The sequence below is a fragment of the Carassius auratus genome, unplaced genomic scaffold, assembly GCF_003368295.1.
Source record: "Carassius auratus strain Wakin unplaced genomic scaffold, ASM336829v1 scaf_tig00217731, whole genome shotgun sequence".
Lineage (NCBI taxonomy): Eukaryota > Metazoa > Chordata > Actinopteri > Cypriniformes > Cyprinidae > Carassius > Carassius auratus.
The window spans coordinates 130,180-144,166 of NW_020529216.1; the positions used below are offsets into that span (position 1 = coordinate 130,180).

Here is a 13,987-nt window from a genome sequence, read left to right on the forward strand (position 1 = left end):
TGGCATGAAAAATAAATATATAAATAAATATATTATTCACTATTTTTTTTTTTTCTTATTTCACTTCACCCGTGTGGTTTGAAGTTTAGAATTGTGTATAGAATTGTGAATTAAGTAACTGGCGCCACCTCCTGCTCTATTTAATATGAAACAGCTAGAAATATTAAGGAGAATTATAAATAAAAATGGAAAGAAAACATGTTTTCAAACAATCTCATTTTCCTAAAGATTTTTTTGTTGAAAGTAGACAATATTGATCTTTTTTTTTTTTATTCAGGTAGCCTAAAATGATTGCGCTTACTGAAGATGATTGATAATTTGCATAATCTATGTCTTTTTTAAATAAAAGTTATTTATCACAGTTAACCCGGAATGTTTTCAAAAGAATAATACGTTATGTGTATTTTTAATACATCCTAATTAATTCTCAGGTAATAAAACCTATTGGAATACAGTTCGCCCTCAGCAGCCAATCCCGTGCTCCGCTCGCCGTACGTTCCAAACGCATCAGCCAATCAGAGCGAACCTGTTGAAATACTCTCCCACAATTGGTTATCGATGTCAATCCGGGCTCCGTCGTAAAGCCAGTAGTCGAAAGGTACCAAGATGGCGGAGGTAAGTTGGAAAATAGGAGGAAGGCGTCATATTTTGGTCGTTCATTTCTCTTTCCACAGTACATTAGTTTGGGATTTCTGTATCTGATTACGTGTAATGATGTCTTATCGTTAAATAAAGGCCAGTTTTGTGGAGATATGAGCGGTTTTTACAGTCAAAACAAGTGTTTGAAGCGTCGATGGGGCCTCTTTTAGCATCGAGCGTCCGTGTTTTGCGTAAGATCTGCGAGCGTCGAGCGCGCGCGTTGGTTAAATTTAGTCATAAAACAGCTAAAATATTTTCTTTCACGCTTTTCTCATATTTTAACTTATCGGTTATTCCACTTTTATCGACTAAAAGTGGTCAGGGTGATTTTGTTTTTCGTTGCTGCAGTAGCGGATTGATGCTGTGACGACGTCAAACCGTTTATTTTTTATTTTTTGTCCTATTTTAAAATTAAATGTATGTATTATTTTCTAATACCACATGGCTGTATATTGTTTGAACCTCTGAATAAATAATACAAATTGATTTGGCTTGTTAGTGACCCTCTGAAAACTGCCACCGCTGTATATTCTATGTATCATTTATATACGTTATAAACGTTACTCAGAGTCACTTATTTTTTTATGAATCTCTTTTTTTTAATTAACATTTTTATATTCGGTGACAGTTTTGTTAGTTTTAATTAATTTTATTAATTTTATCTTCATTGGTCTGTCATCTGGGGAAGCATATTATTATTATTATTATTATACTATGGCAACAGTACTTTTAAAAGTAAGCTAAAAACTCCGGTTATATTATCAGCTGTCACTCATCAAATCAGAAATGTTAAGAAAATTACAAAGACTTTGAAAACTTTTGAAATATATTCCATAATTACTGTTGAGTTTGCAATAGTAACAGTAGGAGCTGTGGAAATGATGGTTACTATTGTAAGGTTTTGGTTAAGGGAATGAACCAGTACTGTTTAATAAATTTGTAGATTCCCAAAACTTAACATGTATTTTTTTTTTCCTTTGTAATTTCAGGCTTCCTTGGGAAGTACAAGCCCAGGTAAATATTTCTCTTTATATATTTGATAATGACAAATGTTCATTGGTTTGAGACTTACACATTTGTGTGTATATATATATGTGTGTGTGTGTGTGTATAATACAAATAATGAAATTATCAAAAACAAATATTTGTGTGTATAAATATATGTAAATGTGCATTATATTGATATATATATATATATATATATATATATATTTCATATTTACATATTTACATATATATATTCATATTTATATATATTTATATGAATATAATAAACATACATATATACATATACAATTTTGTTTTGATTTTATCTTTTTAGTTGGCTCTCTATCATCGGAAGATCACGATTTTGACCCGACGGCAGAGATGTTGGTGCATGAATTTGATGATGAACGTACGTTAGAGGAAGAGGAGATGAGGGAGGACGAGTCAAGTGGGAGCTCAGAAATCGCTGATCTGGAGAAGGTTTTTATTTAAAAAACTAGGCTGATATTGTTATTAATATCGTTTAATATTTTCCAGCACTGATTTAATCACCCATATATTGCTCGTGTAGTTTTCCGAATTGTTTGCAGTGATTAAGTGTTGAATTAAAGTTGTGTGTCACAGGAGGGGAGCATGCCGTTGGAAGAGCTGCTGGCGTTGTACAGATATGAAGCCGGAGACAGTGTTGCCGGAGGGTCGAGTGTGGACAGCTCGTCTGTAGAGCTGACCGATGAGCTGCCCGACATGACGTTAGATAAAGTAAGTCGCTGGAGTAGTTACGGGATCTTAAGATTTGTTTTTATCCAGTCAAATTTGGAAACAATTTAGAATTTTGAAGTGTTTTTAAAGAAGTCACAAAGGCTGTATATACAGGTGCATCTCAATAAAGTTGAATGTTGTGGAAAAGTTCATTTCAGTAATTCAACTCAAACTGTGAAACTCGTGTATTAAATAAATTCAGTGCACACAGACTGAAGTAGTTTAAGTCTTTGGTTCTTTTAATTGTGATGATTTTGGCTCACATTTAACAAAAACACACCATTTCACTATCAACAAAAAATAATATGATGACATGCCAATCAGCTACTCAACTCAAACACCTGTTAAGGTTTCCTGAGTCTTCAAAACGATCTCTCAGTTTGGTTCACTAGGCTACACAATCATGGGGAAGACTGCTGATCTGAAAGTTGTCCAGAAGACAATCATTGACACCCTTCACAAGGAAGCTCGCTGTTCACAGAGTGCTGTATCCAAGCATGTTAACAGAAAGTTGAGTGGAAGAAAAAGATGTACAACCAACTGAGAGAATCGCAGCCTTATAATATCAAGCAAACTGGATTCAAAAATTTTAGTGAACTTCACAAGGAATGGACTGAGTCTGGGGTCAAGGCATCAAGAGCCGTGTCAAGAATTTACTGAACCACAGACAACGTCAGAGGCGTCTTACCTGGGCTAAGGAGAAGAAGAACTGAACTGTTGCCCAGTCTAGAGGAAGGGTGGAGAAGCTCATAGCCCAAGTTGCTTGAAGCCCAGTGTTAAGTTTCCACAGTCTGTGATGATTTGGGCTGCAATGTCATCTGCTGGTGTTGGTCCATTGTGTTTTTTGAAAACCAATGTCACTGCAACTGTTTACCAAGAAATCTTGGAGCACTTCATGCTTCCTTCTGCTGACCAGCTTTTTGAAGATGCTGATTTTATTTTATTGGCACCTGCCCACACTGCCAAAAGCACCAAAGTTGGCTAAATGACCATGATGTTTGTGTGCTTGACTGGCCAGTAAACTCACCAGACCTGAACCCCAGAGAGAATCTATGAGCTATTGTCAAGAGGAAGATGAGAAACAAGAGACCAAACAATGCAGATGAGCTGAAGACCACTGTCAAAGAAACCTGGGCTTCCAGACCACCTCAGCAGAGCCACAAACTGATCTCCTCCATGCCACGCCGAATTGAGGCAATAATTAAAGCAAAAGGAGCCCCTACCAAGGATTGAGTACATGTACAGTAAATGAACATGCTTTCCAGAAGTACAAAAATTCACTAAACATTTTTTTTTTTTTTTATTGGTCTCATGAAGTATTCTTATTTGTTGAGATCGTAAATTGGTGGGTCTTTGTTAAATGTGAGCCAAGATCATCACAATTAAAATGAACCAAAGACTTAAACTACTTTTTTTCACAATTTGAGTTGAATTACTGAAATAATTTTTTTTCCATGACATTCTAATTTATTGAGATGCACCTATTTGATCAAAAACACATTAAAAAGAGTAATATTGTAAATTATTACTTATATAAAATAAGTTTTCTTACGGAATGTATTGTAAAAACAATTGTGCTGCTTCATTATTGACCATGGACCACAAAACCAGACCAAATGTACAATTTTTAGAAATTGAGGTGTATACATCATCTGAAAGATGAACAAATATATTTCCATTGATGTGTGGTTTATTAGGATCGAACAATGTTTGACAGAGATGCAACTATTTTAAAATCTAGAATCTGAGGGTGCAAAAAATGTTTTGCTCTTTTGGCTACAAATATACCCCAGAGACTTAAGACTGCTTTTGAAAAATAGAAATCTGTATTAACATTATGAATGTCCTTACGGTCACTTTTGACATTTTAATGCATTCTTGCTCAATAAAAGTGTTTAATAAAAAAAAATGGTACTTACCCCAAACGTTTGAATGGTGATGTATCACAGCTTCCACAAAAATATGGAGCAGCACAACTGTTTTGAGCATGGATAATAATCAGACATGTTTCTGGAGCAGCAAAGCAGTATATTCTTTCAAAAACAATTTAAAAACTATGATTATTCCAAACTGTTGAGAAGTTTTGTTTGTGTGTGTATATATATACATTTTGTGCTGTTCATTGGGGATTGAACGGATCGTAATTGATCCGTACGGACCCGGCCACACAGTCCGGCACTGATTTAATCTGCAGATTAATTTCACAAATGAACAATAATAGAGTGAAAGTTTATAATTTGTATGTGTTTCGCACTCAAGTGATTTTAAACCATTCCAGCTCAAGAAGAGGCGAAAGAGAACGAGATTTCAATACTCAAGCAAACACGCAGAGAGGCACGTTTCAGATGGCGCACGAACATCGAACTGAATCCTCTTTCGCATTTCCTTGCGTTTGCACAGACACATGCACATAAAACTGACAAAATACCCGTCTCGACAATGATTCTGGTAAGCGAAGTCGGTTATGTCTTAAGTGAAGAAAAACAGCTGAGAAAGAACTCAGATGTGCATCATTTATATTAGATCTGTGCATCAGGTCTTAAAGGTACAGCAGTCTATAAATACCTGCTTCTGTCATTACAAACAACAACACATTTCTGTATCTGAATGCTACTGACCTTATTTTAATTGTTCTTTTGGTCTCCTTATTTATCTATCCTTGTGATTTATATATCTGCTCTATTTTTTCATTGGCTGTTACCTTGTCTTTTGATCGTAGTTTTTGTTAAGGTATAGAAGTAGTACTTGGCTTCAAATAATAAATGGAAAGCAAAGTTTGATTGATTTTATTTCCTTTGCTGATCCGATCCGTGACTCAAAAACGGTGATCTGATCCGAGCCGTGAGTTTCCATTCATGTTCGTTGACCTTGTTGCATGTCCTCTTTTCTCGTAAAACAGGAGGAAATCGCTAAAGATCTGCTCTCTGGAGACGACGAAGAAACACAATCTTCTGCCGATGACCTCACACCGTCGGTGACGTCACACGAAACCAACGATTTCTTCCCCAGAACTCTTCGCTGTAAGCTCGTACACATTGTTTCTGTACATTTGACTTTATGCTTCAGTTTCCATTAGATTTTATTTTTTATAGCTCATTTTTGTTGTTTGTTTTTTAGCAAATGTGGTTTATGATGGAGACAAAGAATCTGAGGGAGAGGATGAAGGTTTGAATCCTGAAGACTCTCGCAAGGTGAGGAAAATCACTTTTACTGACTTTGTCATTGTTCTCCACAGTAATATTCGAAGTTCGAGTTCAAAAGGGGCTGTTTCTTAGGGCATCCTTAAAAATGTTCTTGTTTGACGTAACCTGACCGACCCTGCCACTTTAGGACCGACTCAAATTGTATATATTTTTTTTAGGGCTGTCAAAAATAGCGCGTTAACGGCGTTAATTAGTTGTTTGTCGTTAATTACGTCAAAATTTTTAACGCATTTTACGCATGTGCAGTGTGACAAATTATTTAGATTAGGAAAGTCTCGTCGATCTCTGAATTCTCAAGATAGAAAAAAACAGCGGCGAGCGCCACGACGAAAACACCGAAGAAGTTTAAGGTTTTACCCCAGTTACTCGCAAATACATTCATGCCAAGCTCGATAAACAGAGAAGACTTTGGTAGTTGATACACTGGAGCTTCTTCCTGTTATAGCGTCCTGTGTTTCACACTGCGCATGCGCAGAACGCCTACATGCAATGCAGCGAAAATTACAGCTGTTTGGAAAAGCATTTGCATTTTTACTTGGTTTTACTGGCACTTGAAGCCTTCAGAACGTGAAAATATCGATCCTAAAGTATTGTGGCAGAGCAAATGAACACCTCCTAAAAACAAGAGTGCCCAGAGTGCTGCTTATGTGATGGTGGCGCATGTTTGTGTTTCTGAGTTCATTCTTTCTAGTTTCTCTATTCATAATTTCATAGATATGTGGCTATATTTAACCACAGGTTCACCTAAAACTCTTACACTATCTGTAGTTAAATGTCATGGTTTGATATAGTGCTCAGGTAAATTTGATCGAAGTAAATGTTAAACTTTTGAAATTCAGAAAAAAAAAAAACACATATTGATGAATCAATACATGAAAATTATGTATCTGTATCCTGTTATTTATCTTTTGGTACGCATTTCAGAAAAAAAAAATGGTTAGGATTCAGGTGTAATTGCAAATAGTGATTAATCATGATTAAATTCTGATTCATTTGATTAAAAATTTTAATCATTTGACAGCCCTAATTTTTTTGCTTTTAGTCCGACTGACTTTCCGGTTGTAGATTTGCGTTTAGACTGACCAATTTTTTTTACTCTTCAAACAACTAATACAAAAGCAATTAAATAATATATAAATAATTTTATGATAAGGGCACCATAATACATCTAAAAAATGCATTGAAACAGCTCTACACCGCTTTAACTCGGGACGAAGTTCTGGAAAAACTGAGCCCAGATCTTTTCCCAGCCCTTCTCCCGTCTAGTCTAAAACCGTGACTGTGTCGACTGTCACTATGTTCGAAAATCTATTGCACGAATCGATTGGACCAACCAACACAAGTTTCGAAAGCGAAAATAGGAATTGTTTTAACAAATTTAGCGCGTCCATTTTTTTTTTTTTTTTTTTTTTTTTTTTTTCCTCATGCATAAAGATACAGTTTCGGGCTAGAATCACCTACTTATGCGCATTATTATTATTATTATATTTTTTTTTTTGACATTTCTAATCGTAAACACATCCATGTTGAAGCCTGCAGTAAATGTTTTGCATTATGGCAGTCCACTCTGCTTATTGTTTTTCAAGAATGTTGCACTCCTGTTCGTCATTGTGCACGTAACTTCACGCCAATAAAACATCAGAAATATTGGTCTTTACCAATATATTGAATCTTTACATTCGTCCTGCCTGTTGTCCGTGGTTTTACCTATATTTGGTGTTATTTGCCATATAAAACGTATTTAGACATGCAAAAGTGATTTTACAATCGATTCAATGAACACTTGTTACTCAAATCAAACAGGATTTTTTTTCACCAAAGTGACAGCCCAAGAAAGCAAAGTAAACGATCTCTCATTTGTAGGTTGCATTGACACGTAGCGGTGGATGCAAGTAAAACAGTACCTCATTTTTTTTTCTTCTCTCCTGAAATTCATGCAATAAACATGTTTTTGATAAAGATTTACATTTGTTTGTGGAATATATAGCCTGCATCAAAATTAGGTTTGCAATTATGCGCCCGAAGGCATGGGTTGAAGACCCAGTCAGTGACGTCACGATATGCTAATTTGTTGAAATTCATACCGTGATAACCAAAATTTCATTTTTTTTCTTTTTTTTTACATTAAAACAAAAAAAAAACAGACCTACCTACCGACCCTTTTTTTTTTTTTAATGCAAACCAAAATATTTTTAAGGATGGCCTTATCACTTATGTGTGTCAGACAAATTTTTATGACGTTTTAAGGTCTGTGTATATTTTATTAATTTTTCACAGGAGATCATGGTGGGATCTGAATATCAGGCAGAGATTCCTGCGCTCACCTGTTATAATGACCAGGAAAAAGGTGAGTCTTTCATATTTAAAGTAAGTGAATATTTGCATAAATTAGGTGTCACCTGACACCTAATTTATGCAACCCATCATGTTTTAAAATACAACATTGAATGCCTTTTGACATATTGCATGCGTGCATTTCTTAGTGAAACAGAATATTTAGTGCGCAATCATTGGTTGACACCTGATGGCACTCAAATAAAACACTTCAACATCTTTTAATGCAGCATGTTTGAAAATGTTCTCTGTGTTTTTCAGTGTACGCAGAGGAAGATCAGCTGCTTTGGCAGCCGGAAATGTTGCCCGAGTCAAAGGTCAAAAGCTTCTTGCAGGACGCTCTGCGTGTGGACGGAAAGATGGATGGAGATGGCAAATGTTCTCTGGTCAAAGACAACGAGCAGGTGAAGTTTTACACAAACCAAACACATTCGTTACACTTGAGAGGCTGTTAATTATGTCCACTAAATAGATTCTAGACACTTCAGCACTGTTGTAACTCTTAACCCTGTAAAGCCTGAGAATAATGGCCTGATTTTGTTTAAAGGGGACAGAACACACCAATCTCATGTTACTCTTGAGTATCACATCATAAGAGTCTTCCATTTTATCAGATTTATAAAAGACAGATACAGCTTTCTGTCATCAAGCAAGCAAAGGTTTTGCATAGTGATCGTCTGCAAGCAAATTCATCAGTGAATCCTGAAAAAAATAGGTTTCCACAAAAATATGAGGCAGAAAAATATGTGCCAACTCTGACAATATGCCGGTGATAACCGTAAAGAGAGAAGTACGATCCGACCTCATGTGATTAACTGGAAATAAAGGAAACTGTGAAAGAACGGTTAGTAAAGAAAAATCTACTTGAATGATATTGTAGTTACATTTTCAAGTTGACGTTAAAAATCGTAAAAAAAAAAAAAATCTAGAATCGGTAAAACATTCTGGAAAAATCTAGATTAATTTTTTTTTTTTTACAAATCCTCCAGCCCTAAGTTATGATAATAAGAACCATTATTAAATAATTTAGCATCAACAATAATTAATAATCACAGAACAGTAAATCGGTATCAGAATGATTTCTGAAGATCATGTGACACTGAAAACTGGAGGAATGATGCTGAAAATACAGCTGTGCATCACCGAAATAAATTTGGTATAATATTCAAATAGAAAATATATTTTAAAATGAAATAATGTCGCTCAACATTAATATTACTACAGCCGTGGTGAGCGGAAGAAACTTTGATCGCTAGTGTGTGTGTGATATAAATGGGTCATGCATGGCATTTAAAAAAAACATTCAGTTAGATTTGATGATTCCTGCAGAAACCCTGAAGTATGATGAGATGTAAATGATCAAAAATCCCAGTTCTGGTCATGTGGATGATTTCAAGGGCTTAGGAAATTTAAAGTAAGCTTTTATAGGGTTAACTAACCTGTTATTCATCTCCAGGCCTTATATGAGCTTTTGAAGTGTAACTACAACGTCCACGAAGCTCTTGAACGATATCGCAGCAGAGACAAATCCTCAAAAGGTGAGTGGAAATATCGCCGTTGTTTTGTTATTGTACTAAGTGTTGAGTAGTAAACTAATATAAATGTTATTATTTAGACGAGATGCTCCCGTGGTCTGAAGAAGAATGCCGAAACTTTGAACAGGGTCTTCTGTTGTACGAGAAAAACTTCCACCTCATTCAGAAGCACAAAGTAAGACGGTGTCTTTTAATGTTAGATATTTAAATGCAGTTTTGAGTCAGTGTTAGCTTAAATCAGATGTCACTCCTGTTAATTACAACATGAAATTCCATTAACATTGGATGCATGCTTTTCTGAGTGAAACTTAAGGATCTTCATAATATCGCTCTTAATATCGTTTTTCATTTGGATTTGGTTGGTTTAAAAAAAAATAATGTCAGGCTGGAATTTTATTTAAATTCTTTTATGCATGCAGAAACATTTGTTTTGCATCGTTTTGCACCAATAATGCATGATTATTAAGTTGCATGTAACTTTTATTTTTGTCTTTTTTTTTAAGGTCAACACACGAACGGTGGCAGAATGTGTTGCGTTTTACTACATGTGGAAGAAGTCCGAGCGATTCGACTTTTTCGTCCAGCAAAACCGGTTCGGGAAGAAGAAGTTCAGCAGTTATCCTGGCGTCACGTGAGTTTCGTAATGAACGTAATATTAAAATGTTCAGTGTGAACCTGATGCAGAGCGATAGGAGTTTTATAAGTGAGCCTAATCCAGTTCTCTGGAGCTCTGAAGGCTGATTTCCTCTCCTCATGCCCTCTGCAGGGATCTTATGGACCGGTTGGTGGATGAAGCCGAGGGTTTGGTGGATGGATCTGCGTCTGTGTGTTCCAGCGGCAGCGGCAGGATCGAGCCTCCAACCGAGCAACAGCTCAACCTGCTCAACTCCATCACAGCCAGTGACCTCTCGGGTACATTACTAAACCTTTTCAGACATGCTTTTACCTCATTTGTGACCCTGGAGCACAAAACCAGTCTTAAAGGTCAATTTTTCTAAATTGAGATGTATGCATCATCTGAAAGCTGATAAATATCTTTCCATTGATGTATGGTTTATTAGGATCGGACAACATTTGGCCGAGATACAACTACCGTATTTTCCTGGCTATAAGTTGCACTTTTTTTTCATAGTTTGGCTGGTCCTGCGACTTATAGTCAGGTGCGACTTATCAAAATTAATTTGACATGAACCAAGAGAAATGAACTAACAGAAAACATTACCGTCTCCAGCCACGAGAGCTCTATGCTGCTCAGTTCTCCTGAAGTCTACACTGAAGACAGAGCGCCCTCTCGTGGCTGGAGACGGTAATGTTTTCTCTTGGTTCTAAATAAATGCGACTTATATATGTTTTTTCCCTCATCATGAGGTATTTTTTGACTGATGTGACTTATAATCGGATGCGACTTATAGTCCGAAAAATACGGTATTTGAAAACCTGGAATCTGTGAGGATGCAAAAAAAAAAAAAAAACTAAATATTAAGAAAATTAAAAAGTTCTTAGCAATGCATATTACTAATCAAAAATTAAGTTTTGGTATATTTACGGTAGGAAATTGAATCTTCATAGAACATGATCTTTATTTAATATCCTAATGATTTTAGGCATTAAAGAAAAATCTATAATCCTCCTAACCCATACAATGTATTTTTGGCTATTGCTACAAATATACCCCAGAGACTTGAGACTGCTTTTGTGCTCCAGGGACTCATTTTTGTTTTAATGCTCTGATAACAGCTTTCTATTAATGTGTAAAGCAATAAGCCATTGTGTTAGTCATTTTTAGTGTAAGAAGTGTTAATAGACACTTTAAACTTTAGGGAAGTCACTGTAAGAACTGCCTTTAGTGGCTTACACTACAACAGCAATATAAAATATCAGTGTTCAGTAAATAAAATACATAAAGTGAGACTAATTTGTCGGCCATTGGCTGAGTTAGACTTTCTGCCAAAATTTCCTGATATTTATGTCATGTCAGTGGTTGGGCAAATCTTTTTTTTCCTTCCATTTATTATTATTGAATAAATATTGGGGGAAAAAAATAAAATATATTCATGCACAGAGGACCTAACCAGGGCTCCAGACTGCGACTAAAACAATCGCATTTGTGACCAGAAATAATAATTTGTAAGTGATATATCTTTATAAATCTACATGTTATGACTTAACGCCTTTTTCCCTGCTTGTTTTGCGATCACATCTTTTGTTATGCTGACGTAATAAACTAAGACGATGCGCGTCAAAGTTTAGTGGGGGAAAAAAGGCTTTGAAACGGTCCTCATCTGTGCCGAACAGCAGCGTTGACTGCACTCTTGCTGAAAGCAGCTCCAGCTGTGCAGCGCGAGAGAAAGAGAGCGAGAGAAAATGACGGAGACGTGTGAAGTACAAGTGCAGAAAAGCAGTGTCTATTTCGTGCAGAACTTGAACAAACTACAACAGGTAAAGCTGTCAGCTGTGTGGAGATTAACAGTTCTCGTTTATAATTTATACTAATAAGGCTTCTTGTTATCAGGATCTATAGTCTATATGCTGTGTTTGTTAAAGCATGACAGCATTTATGATGCTTTGATGAGGAGCCTAACCTACACTCAGTGGCAAGTGATACTGAAGTATTTATGGTTTGCCGATATCGGTGCATTAAACAATTCTTTGTGACTGAATATAGTTCTCAAGTTGGAAAGGACTTAAGTTCCCAGGACATCATCTAGATTGATTAGAAGGCTGATGTTGTAAAAGGAGGGGAGATAAAAAACACAAAAATATGATTTGAAATGTAAAGGTGTTTTAAACCAAGAAAAAATATGAGTAGAATGCCTTTATTCTATGGCACTTAAAAAAAATTATGAAGTGCCTTTATTTTGTTTCTTATAGGAGCCCTGATGGCTTTTTTTGGTCTGGAGCCCTGCTAACAATATCTGACGAAAAAAGTGGAATCAATTCATATTAATTTATATATTATTATATATTACTTTTTTATTTAATCAAAATAAATTATTTAATTTATTTTTATTTTTTTATAAAAAATTATATGTATTTAATATAAGTGATTTAGTTACATATTTTTTTTTATATTTAATTAAAAGAAATGACTTTTTATTTGTAAAAAAAAAATTATAAATGTAGTTAATATAAGTGATTTAGTTTAGGGTTGTGCCGATAGACGATAGTACATGTATCGACGATAGTCAGAAGCAGATTTCTCTGTTGATAATCTCCTATTAATGTATTAGATTATAATAATAACTTACAGACGGTTTCATCGGGCGCACGCGCCTGGACCTAAGCTAACTTCCGGTCTGTTGGTGTGGCTGCAGTGCCTTGCCTTCTACAAACGCAGTTAAAGTCAAGGTGATGAGTAGACTGAAGTTGGGCTCAGTGGTTGTGCTGCAGGGTGTGTTTCTCATACATTTATTTATTTTTGGAGACTTGCCACAATTTTTAAATCGATTTTCAAAAAGGCTTCATTGAATAAACATGAGTAAGGTTACGTACTGCTCTTTTATTAATAATAATTCCTTACATTTGTTTAAATATAAAAGCGAGGCACAGGTGTTTTTATATCGCTGTATTTCTGAAAGAAGACGTGCATGTTATATGCCTGATAAAGCAGCATGTGAGCGTAGCTCTGCTTCGTTTACAGGCTGTTACTGGGGAAACCTCTATTTCTCGCGCTTTATGTCTATGCTCCTGTTGGCAAAGAATGAATTTGCATATTCATTAAGTCCGTCTGATCCAAGCAGCAAACATTTTGTTTGTTATCAAAAAATATCTACTCTAGAGGGACTTGGCTGTTGTTATTTATTCTATTTGGAAGTCTACCGGAAGTTAAGTTAGGTCCACAATACGGGCACGCGCAGTAACGTTTGTTTATGTTGTTGCCGCTGAAACCGTCTATTATTTAGATTTTTTTAGGAGGCCTATTATAATTCGGCTGTCAAACTGCTCCACTGTTTCCCTTTAGCACCACATTCTCACACACACACACACACACACACACACTGCACAGGAGGATTAGAGCTTGTAGTACATGAAGTAGTAACGCTTTTAGTCAAACAACTCGTTAAATCCATGAAATGAAAGAGATAGAAAATGAGGAGTTGATGAGTAAATGTGTAAATGAGAAATGAGTGTCCCACACATTTAATGACCGATACACGGCAACACGTTCTTCTCAAACATGAGAGATTAACTCTTTCTTGGCATTACAAGTAAAGACAAAATAATAACTAGGCGGTAGAGCGAACATATCATCCATAGTGGTTCTCACGTAGTCCTTCTCTTAAAGACTCATCACTTATAACACTTATTATGCGGTGATGATGTAGAAGGACTATGTTAGAAGAACCACTGTGGATAAGTTCGCTCTGCCGCATTATTATATTCATGCACACTGCACTATAATGTGATGCATTGCAAAATACAGAGTTTTGGCTGTTACAAAGTCTCCATCCACGAACAGACGTACATCATATTTTATTACACTTAAACAAGTAATCTGAACAGCCTATACGTGTGCAATATATTAAACGT

General features: G+C 35.7%; 1 protein-coding gene across 1 annotated transcript; it reads left to right on the forward strand.

The window, feature by feature from the left end:
* Window positions 1–552: 552 nt before the first annotated feature.
* Window positions 553–10,732, forward strand: LOC113102521 (mesoderm induction early response protein 3-like; the record flags this gene model as incomplete). The annotated part of the gene is made up of 13 exons (XM_026265812.1): window positions 553–615; window positions 1,629–1,653; window positions 1,961–2,106; window positions 2,251–2,385; window positions 5,285–5,405; window positions 5,503–5,576; window positions 7,866–7,935; window positions 8,184–8,326; window positions 9,379–9,460; window positions 9,538–9,632; window positions 9,961–10,088; window positions 10,224–10,369; window positions 10,689–10,732. Coding segments are annotated over exons 1-13 (1,218 nt in total), but the record flags the coding sequence as incomplete, so codon positions are not given.
* Between the last annotated feature and the right edge of the window lie 3,255 nt (window positions 10,733–13,987).